The 16,679-nt window shown below is 39.1% G+C and overlaps 2 protein-coding genes across 4 annotated transcripts in view; both read right to left on the bottom strand.

Annotated features, from left to right (window-relative positions):
* Positions 1-5,210, bottom strand: part of UPK1B (uroplakin 1B) — a 31,477-nt gene extending 26,267 nt beyond the window's left edge. For 2 of the 3 annotated variants that reach the window (XM_082394782.1, XM_082394783.1), the window contains exon 1: positions 3,248-5,210. In XM_082394782.1, coding sequence (XP_082250908.1) covers positions 3,248-3,393 — 146 coding nt within the window. In that variant the 5' untranslated portion in view covers positions 3,394-5,210. The other variant, XM_082394784.1, reaches the window with a different exon arrangement.
* Positions 5,211-6,539: 1,329 nt separating this feature from the next.
* The window catches only part of TEX55 (testis expressed 55), a 34,609-nt gene continuing 24,469 nt past the window's right edge, over positions 6,540-16,679 (bottom strand). Inside the window, exon 4 of the mRNA XM_082394732.1 lies at positions 6,540-15,552. Coding sequence (XP_082250858.1) covers positions 15,502-15,552 — 51 coding nt within the window. The 3' untranslated portion in view covers positions 6,540-15,501. The remainder of the gene's footprint in view (positions 15,553-16,679) is intronic.

Below are 16,679 nucleotides of genomic sequence, written 5' to 3'. Positions count from 1 at the left end.
CCGCTCTTCATCGCGGTGTGCGGGCCTTTCACTATCGCGGCCCCTCCTGTCGCGGGGCACAGGCTCCAGACGCGCAGGCTCAGTAGTTGTGGCTCACGGGCCCAGCTGCTCCGTGGCATGTGGGATCTTCCCAGACCAGGGCTCGAACCCGTGTCCCCTGCATTAGCAGGCAGATTCTCAACCATTGCGCCACCAGGGAAGCCCCAAGGTGAGAACCTTCTACCCTCAACCTCCATTCAAAGTGTTCCTCACTCTTTACTCTAATTTCCAAATTCCCACAACTCAAGAATCACTCCTTTGCTCCTGGTTAAAATGCAAATACATATAAAAGAGGCACCGTAAGCCTCATGAGCCATCGATGTCCATGCCTCATTGTGAATGATTTTAGGAGAAACTGTTCTTGTATTTCCAAAGGGAGAGGGAAGACACCCTGAGAGGGAAAGAGGCCTGAGGAGAGAGAAGAGACGAACAGATGAACTTCCTAACCCATGACTTGGGGGCTTGGGGCTGTGAGTAGAGACTGACTCCTGATAATATGGTGTATCTGCCCTTCCCCCCTTCCTTTTTAGGCCCCAGTATGGATGAACTTTTCAAATATGGGGTTTACTGAAACTTTCCTGTGTTATTCCAAAGCAGTGCTTCCCTCATATATATTTGAGTTTTTTCTTTTTGTTGTTGTTGTTGTTATTTGGGAGGGCTAGTAAGGAAGTGGATGGGATGGGGTGAATTTTAAAAAATGGGATTGGTAGCGGGCAGAGGATGGAGTAGCAGCTGTCCCCCTTCAGAGACGACATTGCCCCTGCCTGAAAGTGCACAGCTCACCTCAAAATGTTTTCCACACACAGGAATAGCCCCTGTGAGCCCCACCCTGTGGAAGACTGCCCAGTGGCCTGGCCCCATGATGATTTATTCAAATTGCACAACATCCAGGGAGTTCCTTTGCTCTGAGGAGTACAGATTTTTGAAAGGCTGGAGTTTTCTTTGTGTATTTTTCTTGTGTCTTCATTCAGTTTGTTTTCTTCTAAAAATTATTCATCCCTACAGCGTTGATGTTTCCAGACACATTGAATAGGTCTAAACACCATTGCTCACTAAACAAACCAATTTTCAAGGTAGGAGAAAAAGAAGTGAGACTCAGCCATCAAGCATGAGATCATTTTTTCAAGTTCATTACCTCTTTTCCTCACCCAAGTTTGTTGGACCAGAGAACACACAAACCACACCTCACACTTTAGCTCCTATTAGTGAAATTTGGATTGACAAAAGAAAAAAAAAAAAAAGGAGAAATAGGAGAGGATGAAACAGATAATAGGCTATTGCCTTAGCCCAGATTCTGAAACCCAGAACAAGATTAGACACTTGTATGACTCAGAGATGGGGATAAAGATGGCTGTGGAGATTAGATCAGGGCAATTGCTGGTCTGCTTACACTTAGGGTATGATGAGGCCGTGGGAATGATGAAAGGAGGAGCTTTTTCCCACGGCCACGACCCCCATGGCCCACAGCATCTATTAGTTTTTCTTGCTTTATAGCTCTAAACCTGCTCTGACCAATGTGGTGACTAGTAGAGGCTTGTAGCTATTTAAATTCAAATTAATTCAATTAAATAAAATAAAAAATTCAATCCTTCAGTTGCACTAGCCACATTTCAAGTGCTCAATAGCCAAATGTAGAACATTTCCGTCTTTGTAGAGTTCTATGAGACGGCACTGCTTTAGGTCCCTGACACTTGCTGTGCTGGGCTGAGTCACTCACCCACCTGAAGTCATGGACTAAGATGTAAGCAATGGCTCAGGCATTCTCAGCCAAGTGAGGACCTCAGGTGTGGGCAATGCCAGTGGGATGCCCAGCCCCAGGGCAGGAGTACCATGGAGATTCCTTGGGGGAGGTGAGATTAAGGCAACTCCTCATGAATTTGGTCTCTGCCCCAGTTAGGGAACAGTGACGCATCAGGGGTGTGGGTAGCCTTCATGGCCATGAGGCTCAGATTTCAGCATCAAGGGGAAGCATATTCTAGGACTGATCAGTGTTTGCTCTTCGTAAGAATGTAAGCAGGAGAGGTCAAAAGAAATTCTGAGTGTTCATTTGTTTTTCTTGACTAGATGATGTCTAAGATCCCCTGTGTACTTACAAGTCTATGATTCTTTCCAGATAGTTAAAAAATATATAGGTGAGTTGATTTTTAAGCCCATTGTTGCAGAAAGCAAAAAAAGTCTGTTGTAGTAGAAAGAAAAATAAGAAAATTTTCTCCTCATTGAGAAAGATTAATAAAAAACAAGCCAAACATTTTTTTACAAGGTTTGAAAACTATACGACCCAAGTTATATATATAACTGAAAAATATATATGTATAAAATCTAAGTGAGTTCTTTCTTCTTATGCTTGGCGATTCTATTCAGGCAAAAGTGATCAATAAACATTATCTTTAATTTAAAAAAAGACATTAAAATTCATAAAAATTCAAAATGTCATAAATATCTTTAAAGCTAGTTATAAGTGGGGTTTTAAGCTCATAAACATAAACATGAAATGATACTATTATTATTTGAAACTTAACCTGTATTACGTGTAGAAATGTTGTTAGAACGAAAAAATACAACCTGCAAATCCTGGTGGAAACACCAACTGGTGAAGAGTAAAAGTAAGTTATGTAAAAATAACATTGTGTAGATAAAAGCTAATTTGTTGACCTATTTCAACATTTATTAAGCAGAACTGTTTGCTGAGAAGAAACATGAGTAAATTGCCTCACAAATCCCATTACGAGTAGACAGGACCAAATGATTTCTGACAAGAAGATTAGGAAACTTTCTCTCTGCTAGGCTAATTTTCCTTTTGCTTTTTTAACTCTACGTGGAAACTGGAGGTCCTCAAAGGTGTCTGTCTATCTGAGATTTAATCAGGAGATAGAGATTTTCCCAGGGTTCTTGGATTTTTCTTGGTCTTTCTGTGAAGAGGTGGAAATGTGAGGTGGAAATCAGGATGTGTGAATAACACCCCCTGGAAGAACTTTATCTCAGTTCTGAGAACTGGACAATATAAAAGGGGTTAAGAAAGCAGTTTGTACAGTTTAAAGAGAACAGAACAGTCACAATATCCTAAATTACAAAAAATGACAGACTCTGTACATCAGGAAATGAACTTCTTCCCCTCTCCCTTTCAGACAGCTCGCTCGCCTCCCAGGAAAGCAAGCCAACCCCTAAGAGTGCAGTTCTCTTCTCTGCCCAGTGGAATGGGTCTACTCACCTGCCCTCTCCTCCTCTTCCTCCTCCTCCTGGCACTGGGCCGGCCCACTCCACACACTGCTCTGGCCTGAGGTGCTTTTCTACCCTGTACCAATCCTTTGAACCTCTGGGACCAGGGAAGGGTGGTCTGTGATTGGGAGGAGGCATCTCACGTGGGCGGAGCCCGATGTTGCCTCAGCCTGCCTCTCTGAGGCCGGAAGTAACAGGAAACTCAGCCAGTAGATTTCTGCTACTTTGGAATGTGTGACCCTGACAGATGGAAACACCTTCTGGGTTCCTCGTAGGTCTGGGCTTCCTCGAACACACACTCAGGGCTTTTGTTTTGATTTTGATTTGATTTGTTTCTATTAGTGTGATTTAATGCTTAATTCTGCTCTTGTGCATTAAAAGGCCTATCCACTGTCCCAGTTCTTCACAGTCATGCTGGTACACATTTATGTGTCCAGGGTCATGTCTAATTTCAGTTTCTATATATTGCAGACTCTACATTTACAGGGATAGTACTTGCCCAAGTAAATGCTGCCACTGAGTTGGTCCAAAGACTAATAAGGGGCAAGAGATCTGGAAACAAAGAGATTGCGAGATAGAGAGAGGGCTCAAGTAATCATCTGATGTTATTCAATTAATTTCTCCCCTCCCTCTCTTCCCTTCCTTTTTCTTTCCTTCTTTCCTCTGGAGCCGCCATGTGTCATAACAGCACTAACAACGTCTAAACAAAACAAACATTTCTTTCAATGGCTGCATAACACATCACGGATACGTGCATCACAGTGTATTTAGCCTGGCATGAGCCATGGGTCCTGGCAGTAATGTCAGGATTTACTGAGTGCCTTAATCAATAGACTTCGGGAGTTCTCATGGGTCAGGACCATCCCTGTAAGAGGTTAGGTTTTTCAGGAACCGACTCTGAGACAGAGTACAGTGTGCCGTATATTTATTAGCGAGTAAACACCCATGGAAGGAAGAGGGAAGAAATAGGACGGGGCAGAGAGGGAAGTTGAGCTGCCATGCAGTGGGGACAGCCCCAGGAAACTCTAGAGGAAGATGCCCTATAACAGTCGCTCTGCCTTGGGGCCCTCTATAATCAGTCCTTAGATGTGGGTTGCCCTGGGAAGGTGCTTGTAGCTAAAGCAATCCCTGAAGGGGGCTGGTAGTGGAGGCTGGAGATGCCAGTACCCCCAGCAGCTGGGCAGCATGTTCCCCCTTGAGGGGGCCTGCACGGGGCATCTCTGTGTCCATCACATGGCTTATTCCTCCTCAGCTCTGCAGGGCCTGGTTAGAGATAGCAAAATTCACACAGTGGAATCCTATGCAATTGTGATGAAAAAAATGAAGCCACAGAAAAATACTTCATGAGCAGCTGCATCCCATGGGGAGATCAGCTCGGTGCTTTGTGACCACCTAGAGGGGTGGGATAGGGAGGGTGGGAGGGAGACGCAAGAGGGAGGGGATATGGGGATATATGTATACATATAGCTGATTCACTTTGTTGTACAACAGAAACTAACACAACATTGTAAAGCAATTATACTCCAATAAAAATATTAAAAAAAAGAAAAATACTTCATGACGTGGAAATATGTTCAGTTATTATATTCAGTATTTATTTATATCACTATTTATCTAGAACTTATGATGTGCCAGACACTGTTCTAAGTGCTACAAGTGAAAAAAGCAGGTTACAAAATAGTGTGTACAATTTGTCACGCTTTCATTTTTTTTAAAAGTGTATATATGTATATATGAATTAAAAAGTTAGAAAGAAATTAAATATCAACAGGGTTATATCTGGATGATGTGATGTGTATGACTTTTTTTTGTAGTTCATATGTTTACAAATGATCTATGTTACAGAGAAATAGGTAAGTTATTAAAAACGTGTTCTTTTGGAAATCTTTATGGTAAGGTAGCAAGGATGCAGACAAGGACGTATGTTTCCATTCATATCTTAGGCATTTTATGTTCTATTAAAATAGATGATGTGAACACAAAACCCATAACAAGAAACCAGAGACTAGCTAGGAAAAAGAAGATTAATTTTCAGACAATATCTGTAAGTGATTAGATGAGGCATTTCAGGTCCTGAATGTGTAAGTATGACTGGTTTATTTTTCCAATACTGTTAAGTGCTTTCTAACTGTGTTCTGCTAATCTCTCCTTCCCTCTGGCTCGGTGGCTCCCTTAACTATATTCAACCCCATTCCAAAGCTCATCAGTGAATTCTCATTACTAAAAATCTCAGTTCAGTTAGAAAGACTTAGATATTTTCTTCCTATCATTCCAATTTAGACTTGAGACTCCAGTGGTTTGGGAGGATGGGGAGGAGATGGGGGGGTATCTCCCAGGTAATCCCCCTTCAGATTCCCCGTATACACTCCTCTGAGAGTGAAGTGATGCTGTCTTAAGTGACCGGACTGGGAGAGGCTGTGGTCCCTTCCTCTTGGTCCTTACCACCATCCACCATCTGGCTCACTGCCAGCAGCCTCAGTGTAGACAGGGGGAGCTGTACAGGCCTAGCTGATGACGATGCTCGCCCAACCCTAAACAGCTCCCCTAAGCCCAGAGGATGCTCTGCCCCCTTCACTGGTTTGCAGCCAGTTGCCAGTCTCACCTATACTCCAGGACCCCAGTTCTCAAACTGGATCCATCTTCAGTGCACCTCAGGAACCTGGAATTAAAGGGAGGTATGTGTGCCCAGTCTCTGCCTGGCCACACCACTGCCCCATCACCCTGCATTGCTTTTCCTTCTCTGTGGTAGTTCCAAGGCAATTTAACAAGTCTGGTGACTAATGTGATTTCTAACTGGACTGCCGGATGTTGGTCCTATACACACCCTCAAATTTTCCAACCCTCATGGGGCTTCTCTCCCATCTTTGGAACAAAGAACCACTGGAATGTTTCTATTCACAAACACTGCACTCCTTAAACAGAGCCCTCACTTAAAATCCACTTTTTAATGGGGGAGGGGGGGAGCTGTAGTGTAAACTGGGTGGGAAAGAGACTGGCCCCCTATCTGGAAGTTCTTTGAAATAAGAATGTGGGTTATATAAATCCTTTTGCTCTAATCACCAATTTCAGGGGAAAGAAAGACTTCTCCAAACCATGATGTTGTCTGCCATGTTTTCAGTACTTACTAAAAGTCCCAGGCATTGTCATATTTCCTCTTCACTGTGAAGTATATACTATTACTAAGCTCCGCTTTATAGATGAGGGAGCTGGAGGTTAGGGGAGAATAACTTGCCCATGGTTACAGAGCTGTTTAGAGGGAAAGACTCTGGTTGGTCTGTCCTCACAGCCTGTACTCTTAACTACTAGGATATACTGTTTGAGTGTAGTTAGACAATCAGTGTAACTTTTTAAATGTTATTAAAGCTCAGCGTCTACATTAAAAAACAACTGAGCCAAACCTTAGAACAGTGAGCCTGCAAGGCCCAGGTCTGCACAATTCTCTAGTGCTGCTAAAAATGGCTTTTTCTCCAGCAGGTCTTGACTCTCTTTGCAAATTTTACTGAAATATTTAAATTCAGGCTTTCTGACCTCTAATGGGTCCTCTCTCTAACTCAGCAACCCTTTTGTTCAAGTTAATTGACGTTCTCGTTTTCTCTTCGGCTCCTATAGACGATGAATGCTTCACTTTGTTCATATTTTTTAGATGATGGTCACCAAAAAATGACTTCGAAAAGCAAGTCTAACCCTTTCCCTGGAAAAGGACATACCAGTATTAATAGACTCTTGCAACTGGAAGGGACTTTAGCCCATTTCAATAACCATTTATGGTTATTATAAGGAATTATTATATGGAATAATCATATTCCAATAAAATAACCAGTTAGGCCAGTTTTTCACCCAATGAAGAAAAACCTCTATATTATCTCTGATGTCTGATACTAGGAGGCAAGTCTATGAAACTTGTTGTGTTTATTGCAGAGGTATTGAGGATGTTGTGTACAGTTTTACATGTTGGGTCTGAGAGGTCCCAAGGGAAAACTTTATCTCTGGTCTCAGTATGTGGAATGCGTATACTTCTCCTAATCAATTGGTTTGTTTTGATCTATTGGACACTGTTAATCTTCAACCAAATTCAACCTTGCCTCCGTTCTTACCACACCATTGAAACTGCTTGGCAAGTTACAAACAACCTCTATTTTGCCAAATTCAGAGGACTCGTCTTTTTTTTTTTTTTAAATATAAAAATTTTTATTTATTATTTATTTTTATTGAAATACAGTTTATTTACAGTGTTTCAGGTGTACAGCAAAGTGATGCAGTTATATGCATATACTTTTTCAGATTCTTTTCCATTATAGGTTACTACAAGGTACTGAGTATTGTTCCCTGTGCTACGCAGTAGGCCCTTGTTGTTTGTTTATATACAGCAGTGTGTATCCGCTAATCCCAAATTTCCAATTTATCCCTAAGCCCCCTTTCCTCTTTGGTAACCATAAGTTTGTTTTCTATGTCTGTGAGTCTGCTTCTGTTTTATAAACAACAGTGGACTCTCCTTTGTCTTCATTTTACTCAGTCGCTCTGCAGCAGATGATACAGCTGATGACGCCATCTTTCTCATACTGCTTTTCTCTTCTGGCTTCCATCATACCATATTCTCTTTGTGCTTCCATTTCTCTGGTTGTTCCTTCTCAGTCCCCATAGCTGTCTCCTTCTTGGCCTGACCAATTATGTTAGAAGACTCCAGGGCTTGGGTCCAAGTCTCATATGGGAGTCTAGCTCTGAAATGGCACCTCCGTCAGGAGTCAGTTGGCCCCCTCACTCATTCCCATTACTTCCTGGTTAGGAGTCCAAAAAAGATGAAGCAATGCTGTCTGGATGTAAGGGTAAGAGTAAGAATTGCAGACCTTTGTCTTCTTACAAATACAGCTGTGTTTCTCTGCTTTCCCCCCAGAAACTTCTTTTTCTTTCCCTGGCCACCACCTTTTGAAGAACAGTGAATAGGTTTTGGCCTCTGAATTTGGTATTTACTAAGTATACATACTTTTGATTTTTAAAAGTTTTTGTTTATTTTATTAGATTTTGGGGGCAGAAGATTCTGTAATGCAATTTAAAGCTACCCTCTTAATCAGAACTGTTCTGAGAACTTCTAAGACAATAAATCAGATTTTGTCATTCCTTTGTTTAAAAAGTCCAGTAGTTCTCTCTGCCCTCAGCATAAGATCCAAACTCCTTACCATGGCTTACAAGTTGCCCATGTACTCTTCTCCAGCTTCATTAGGTACTACTTTCACCCTATGTATGTTCCAACCACAGGGTTTTTGCACTTGCTATTCCCATTAGCGGAAATCCATTTCTCCTAGTGGTTCCCATCAACCTTGAAGTGCAGCTCAGCTCTCACTTCCTCTGAGAAGCCTTTCCTTATCTCCCTACCTAAAGTACCCTGCCTCCTCTATGCCAGTGACTTTTTCTCATATAATCATGTTTTATTTCCTTCAAAAAATAATCACAGTCGATTATTATCTTGTTAATTTATTTGTTGTCTTTTTTCCTCTGCCCTTGTTGCTTCTCCAAAACTAGAGTAAGTTTCAAATGAATGAATGAATTTCTGATCCAGGAGGTTTAGGGTGAGTTAGATCTGCTCAGTCCTGGGGAAAAAAAAATCATTTTATTAAATAGTGTTTGAGTAGAGCCACAAGCACAGGACCAAAGTGCCAATTATATGGAGGTATCTGCATTTCTTTTTTTGTTTTTTTTTGTATCTGCATTTCTTTAAGTATGCCCTAAATTATTCTCTGCTTTAAAAACAAAATTCATTATTCTATTGTGATAACAAAATGAATGAATGTTCATTGTAGAAAATAAAAATCACTATACTTCCTTACTCAGTGATAAACACAATGAACATTTTGGTGTGGAATCATCCGTTTACAAACTATTTGAGGTACTATTACGTGTCAGGTACAGTACTAGCTGGAATAAAACATGGCACTTACCTTCATGGCACGTTCAACCTTTCTTCTTTACATTTTCTCCCAAAATAATTGGGATCATACTTATTTACAGTCTTCTAAACCAGTTATTTTTACTTACAATATGACATTTCCCTATGAGTTTATTCTACAACATAATTTTAGTGGATGTATTGTATCTCACCATATGAATATGCTATTATGTACTTACTGAATCTCTCAGGTTGAAAATTCAGATTTTCAATTTTTCAATATTATAAATAATGCTATGGAAAATTTTAAACACATTTCATTATTTTCTTTCCTAGAATTAGAATTTCTGGCTAAAGGGTATATTCATTTTAAAGTTTTTGGATTCATGGGATCAAACTGCATTCCAGAGAGGTTGTAAAATATAATACTCCCCACAGGAGTATAAGAAAGTGCCCATTTCTCTGCACTTTAAGCCAGGTTAGGTATCATCTATGAAAGTTTTTTTTTTTTGTTTATAAAAAATATTTAATTGGTATCTAATTTTTGTTTTAATTTATATTTCTTTGGCTATTTATATGTTATCTTCAGTAAGTTTCCCACTCATATTCTTGGCCCTCTTCTTTGACTGGGGGTATTTACAGTTTTAAAAACTGATTTCTGGGAATTTGTTACATATTTAGGATATTGACCTGACATATTCATTGCATCTATTACTCTCAATTAATTGTTTGCCTTTTTGCTAACTTTTTCTCATACATTTAAAAATATTTCATGTCAGCTATATATTGTCCTTAATAATTTCTGCCTTTGGCATTACGTTTAAAAAGAGCTTTCCAACTCAAGATTTCATATTTTCCTATTCTTTTCTCTCTTTCAGTCTGTCTCTTTCTCTGTTTAAGTCTTTATATGTAAATATGTATATTGTTGTGTATGTAAGTGTATGTTGTTATATGATACGGGGTAGATCCAACTATACTCATCCAAATAATTAAACAATAATTACAGCAATGTTAATTGGATGCATAGAATTTCATTGCATGGATATGCCACAATTTATTTGATCAATCTGTGGTTGGTCGATTTTGAGGTTGGACAATTATCCCCACTTTTCTCTCATTCTAAAAATGTGACACAAATCTTCTCTATAAAATTCTCCAGGTTCAGTGTCATTTCTGGAAGTGTAATTTGACTATATGCGTGATTTCATTGTGGGACAGTTTTGGCGATGACAAGGTGTGGCTCCAGTGGTGGGTGACTAAAATAGAGTCTAAAGGTCACAAGAAAGGAGGAGTCCTTTGTTACTCGCAGCTCACTCCTCTCCCCCGTACCTGCCCACGCTGACTGTGGAGCTGTCTGAGGTCTGCCTGGAAAACATCCTGCACTTAGCCGCTTCTGTGGGTTCTGAAGTGGGTTGTCCGCCCTAATTTATCCATTATTGTTGCCCCATCTGCTTTCCGTTTACAGAAATCATAAAAATCTCTGGTTTCCCTCCCTTTTGCTTTGAGTATTAAAATGGATTTACTTCTTTTTGTAAATATTTACTGTAATTTTAACGGAGTTTGAGGAGGACTGCTTTGGCTTTTTTAAAAAAATTAAAACACAGAATTAGGCAGACAACTTAACTCTACCCATTGGAATCCTAGTGGTAGAATAAGCCACACTACCACGGTCTATCTGGTGTCAACTTGTTGCAAATTCTGCCAACACTTCAGGAAAAGAAATAGCCTTTTGAGAGCCTAATAAGGCATTGGCACACTAATATTGTTTACCACTCATAACAACACTATTCTCTTTATCTGAGTTTTAGCCTTATAATGTTTCCAGTCAAATAATTGGCATAAAGATTCAAGCATAGGTACACAGCCATCTGGAACCATACCTGTCCACACCCCTATTATACAAAAATATATCTGGACAAATGTGAGCACAAAAACATCAGCAGACATAATTATAATTATACACTCACAACTTCTTATTCACAAGAATAGGTGGTTTGCATGGGACTTCCCTGGTGGTCCAGTGGTTAAGTTTCTGTGATCCCAATGCAGGGGGCATGGGTTCGATCCCTGGTGGGGGAACTAAGATTCTGCATGCCACACGATGCAGCCAAAAAAAAAAAAAATAGAAAAAAAAAATAGGTGGTTTGAATAGTGTTGACATAAAGGCTGATGACCTAAGAGCAAAAGAAGGTAAGTGGAGGAGAGGGGGTGAGTAAAACTGAGAATAAATAGGTCAAGAAATAATAGGAGGCTTTATCATGGAAAGCATCTCCCAATATATATATATATATCAAATCATTACATTGTACAGCTTAACCTCACACAATGTTATATGTCAATTATATCTCAATGAGCTGGAAACACACTCACATACATATACACACAAACATGAAATAACAGGAGGCCAATTAAAAAGAAAATAAAGTGTATGCAAGAGACTGAAGAGTAAAACAAGGGGATTTGTAAAGAATGGGGGAAGTAGAGGGATAATTCTGGAAGGCTGGGGTATTCCTGTTTCTATTGTTTCTGAGTTTCATAGCTATTCTCCTTCATTCTCCTCTGTCATAAAGTGGACTTAAAAATATTTATCTCCACATTAATTTTTTTAAAACAGCTTTATTGATATATAATTCATATACCATAAACTTCACCCTTTTGAAATGTACAATTCAGTGCCTTTTAGGACAGTCAGAGTTGTGCAACCATTACCACTATCTAATTCTAGAACATTTTCATCACCCACGAAAGAAACCTCATTCTCATTGCATTCACTCCCCACTACTCCCCCTCCCCTACCCCTGGCAACCACTAATTTACTCTCTATCTCTATGGGTTTGCCTCTTCTGGATATTTCACATAAATGGGATCATATACTATGTGGTCTTTGGTGACTGGCTTCTTTCACTTCACAGAGTGCTTTTAAGGTCACCCAAGTCATAGTCATATATCAGTACTTCATTCCTTTTTATTAGTAACCAAACAATATTCCACTGTATGGATACATAACTTTTTTCATTTTTAACTTTTAAAAATTGTGGTAGAAAACACATGCCATTTACCATCTTAACCATTTGTAAGTGTATGGTTCAGTAAAGTATATTCGCATTGCTGTTCAACAGATCTCCAGACCTTTTCCATTCTGCAGAAATGAAATTCTATACCTATTAAACAGCTCCCCATTTTCCCCTTCCCCCAGTCCGATAACCACCATTCTACTTTGTCTCTATACATTTGACTACTTTAGCCGTGAAGCATGTGGGATCTTAGCTCCCCAACCAGGGATGGAACCTACACCCCCTGCACTGGAAGGCAAAGTCTTAACTACTGGACCACCAGGGAAGTCCCTGAATTTGACTACTTTATACACCTCATATAAGTAGAATCACACAGTATTTGTCCTTTTGTGACTAGCTTATTTCACTTAGCATAATGTCCTCAAGGTTCATCCATGGTGTAGCATGTGTCAGAATTTCATTCCTTTCTAAGGCTGAGTAATATTCAATTCTATATATAAACCACATTTTGTTTATCCATTCATCTGTCAAACATCACACTTAAAAAATCCATTCATCACTTAATGGGCATTTGTTTCCACTTTGGGGTTATTACGAACACTGCTATGAACACTCTTGTACAAGTTTTTTTTGTTTTTTTTAACAGTCCTTAATTTTTAAAAAAAGTTTATTTATTTATTTATTTTTGGCTGTGTTGGGTCTTCGTTTCTGTGCGAGGGCTTTCTCTAGTTGCGGCGAGCAGGGGCCACTCTTCATCGCGGTGCGCGGGCCTCTCACTGTCGCGGCCTCTCCTGTTGCAGAGCACAAGCTCCAGACGCGCAGGCTCAGTAGTTGTGGCTCACGGGCCTAGTTGCTCCGCGGCATGTGGGATCGTCCCAGACCAGGGCTCGAACCCGTGTACCCTGCATTGGCAGGCAGATTCTCAACCACTGCACCACCAGGGAAGCCCCTACAAGTTTTTATATGGCCATATATTTTCAGTTGTCTTAGGTATATACCTAGCTGTGGAATTGTTGAGTGATATGATAATGTTTAATTTTTTGAAGAATTGCCAAACTGTTTTCCAAAACAGCTGCACTATTTTACATTTCCACTACCAGTATAAGTATTGTAATTTCTCCACAGCCTTGTCAACACTTGTTAGTGTCTGTCTTTTTGATTATAGCCATCCTAGTGGATGTGAAGTAGCATCTCATTGTCGTTTTGGTTTACATTTCCCTAATGACAAATGATGTCATGTTTATTCTTTAAACAGAAGAGAGGAAGGGATATGCCCAGGAAAACTGTTCTAGTAGCTTCATTCTCTATTACTGTGAGGAGATTGGGGTGGCTGGGGAACGCAGTGAGGGAGCGTCACCAGGATTGCTCAGGTAAAATCTAATATCAATACTGTTGATAATACTACTACTAAAATAATAAGAGCTTACAGTGCCAGGCACTTTTGCAGGTGCTTTTACATGTCATCTCATTTAATAACAGGTGAGACACTCACACCTCATATCTATAGGAATAACTCCTTTTTTTAGAAGCATCCTTGGGGGATTCCTTCAAGGGAGATCATATCTTCTGATCTCTGCTTGTTCTGACATTGAAACTTTTATTCCCATTACCTTTATATTCCATGTGTCCATCCATGTGCTCTGTCAGTTTTACTCTGAATAGGTTGGGACTTCTCTTCCTCTTCTAGTTGACAGCCAGCTCCACCTAGAGTCTCACCTTTACTCCTGGTCTGGGACTACTTCCTACCACTTAGGGACTAAGAACTGAAGATACTTTTCGCTGACTGATCTTCTGCACTATACAGATCTTTTAGTAGAGAGCCTGAGTCACTGAGAGCGAGGCCTGATCTCTATTTTCTCCCTTCTCCTTTCAGTCAAACATGTTCAGACAGGATCACTGGACCATACCAAGCCCATCCCCTCTGGTCCACTGCCTCACTGTGAAAGGTCAAAATGACAGCTCTGAAATGCATCGCAGAATGCCAATGAGAAGGCTGAAGTGGCGGAGATGGACTAGTTTGAGGTGTTCTGCTTTAAGAAACATAGTAAAGTGTTAGGGCTGAAAACCAGTGAACTAAATTCAGTATTTAATTTCAGATGTTATTGATAACATCCAAGTTTTTGTTCACTAATGATATTGTTGACCCTTCAATATTTGGGTTATTTTGTTCTATCAACTGATTAATTACAACCTTAGCCCTGTCACTCAAAGTTTTCTCACAGGTTCACTGTAAGTTTATCAGCTTTTACCTAGTTTTGCCAGCCCACAATCAACAGAAAGGCTGCTTATCCGCCTGGAGAACACTTATTGAGTCTGGGCACTGGCACATTTTGTGGACAATTGAAGGAAAAACTAAAGAAGCTTTGAAGTTGTAAGTAGAGATTTTAAAACTATAATTATTAGACATGAAATTCAGGTATAAAAAAGGGGATTTGTGCATGATTGTTCAAACAGAAGCTTAATTCATTGCAGTACACCAAATCGCCAGGGAAACAGTATGAAGAATCAAGTCTGCTATAATGTTCAAATAGAAATTAAATGAAAGGTTCAGCTCACAAAAGTAGTATCAGATGATCATCTCAGTTATGATGGCTGGGCAGATACTCTCATACCAGGCAGACCACGTTGAGGCTTTTTGCTTTTAAATACCAGTTCAACTGGCTACACATTCCACACGATGCAGACACTCTTCAGAGGCTAAAGGTAATAAGGAAGTGACATTCTGCCTCTCCCACAGGTGTATACAGAGTAGTATAACATGTTTGAGTTTTGCTTTAGGTTAAAAGTCAGAAGAGGACTATCCCTCGGAATAGATTAAATCACTTCCATTAATGTCAGAATATAACAGGCAGGGTCAAAGAGGAAAATAGTAAAAATTTGTTGGAGGTATTAAGAAACAAGAAAAGAGATCTTACAACAGTTACCTTCCATTAAGAGAGAAAAAAGTGCTGTTACGAATTATTTTCCGCACATTTTCCAATTGAAAATTTTATAAACAGTTTTGAGACATGATGGGTGTGTATGCTTTTGGGAACTGCGTATAAATTGCTAATATTCTTTTCATGATCCTCTCTGGGATTTGTGAACATGTTTCTGTTCAGTGCTTTGGAGGAATAAGTACTGAAATATCAATGCATGGATAAGTATATGTGCCTATGTTTTTGTATGATGAGCCAGAGGTATCTGTAACTGTTACGTGAATTTTACGAAGCTACTCAGTAGATTTTTCCTTAAAAAATAAGAACACATTTAGGCAGAGTCACTACTAGTGACCATTCAAAAATGATTTACAGAGTGGGAAACAGAACATAGGGTTGACACTGATGGTTGTAAACAATGTTGAGGAGAGATTCATTCTTCGTAGGTTTCACGTTTCTTTCTGTTTTGTATCATTTCCTGTACCTGAGGAGAATGAAAAAGAATTTTTTCCACTTGCAATTTCGGTCTACTTGGAGTTACCTTATCTTGTAGGGTTAAAATATATAGACGTTTAAAATACTGAAGTACTTTTAAATTTTGGCTATCTTGTGGTTTTACATATTATCTTACTGTAAATTTAATTTGCAGGTTTCCTGACTGTTAAAGATGCTCAACAGATTGTCATGTAAAAAAAATGAAAATAAAAATAAAATAAAATAAAATACAGAAGTCCTTGTACTGACTTGGTACAAATAAGTTAGACTTTGATAAGTCACGAATATGTGTTGTAATATCTAGGGACACCATTAAAAATATTAAGAAGGTTATTAGGGCAGTGACCTTATTCTATATGATACTTTAATTATAGATACATATCATATACATTTGTCAAAACCTTCAGAATGTACAACACAAAGAGACTTTATGTAAACCATGGACTTTAGTTAACAATAATATATCAAACCGGCTGATCAACTGTAACAAATCTACCACACTAATGCAAGATGCTAATAATAGGGGAAATGGGGGAAGGAGCGGGAGTAAATGGGAACTCACTGTACTTTCTGCTCAAATTTTCTGTAAGCCTAAAACCATTCTAAAAAATAAAGTATATTAATTTTTAAAAATCACCCCAATGTGAAACCAAAAAAGAAAAAAAAAAGATTAAGAGAGTGTAACTTCTAAATAGAGAGAAAAATGTAACAATAAAAGAAGATAAAAAGTAGAGGAAAAGAAACAAAGCAGGCAGGACAAATAGCATATGGTAGGACAATAGATTTAAACCCAAATATATCTTTAATAACATCAAATATAAAGGGACTAAATGCTCCAATTAAAAGCTTATCAGATTTGAATAATTATAAAAGTTATAATACATGCTATATATAAGAAAGATATCTAAAAGACAAGGACAGAGTAAAGTTAAAAATAATAAATATATACCATTTAAATACTGACTAAAATAAATCTGGTATAGCTATAACAATATTGAAAAGAGTAGAGTTCATGTTATACCTCTTAATGATAAAAATTCAATTTACCAGAAAAATATAAGAACTCTAAATTCATACGCACCTAATAACATAGCCTCAATTACATATACACAGCGT

This window comes from Balaenoptera borealis (genome assembly GCF_965194805.1).
Source record: "Balaenoptera borealis genome assembly, chromosome: 5".
NCBI classification, from domain to species: Eukaryota; Metazoa; Chordata; class Mammalia; order Artiodactyla; family Balaenopteridae; genus Balaenoptera; species Balaenoptera borealis.
This window is presented reverse-complemented; position numbering and strand designations above follow the sequence as displayed.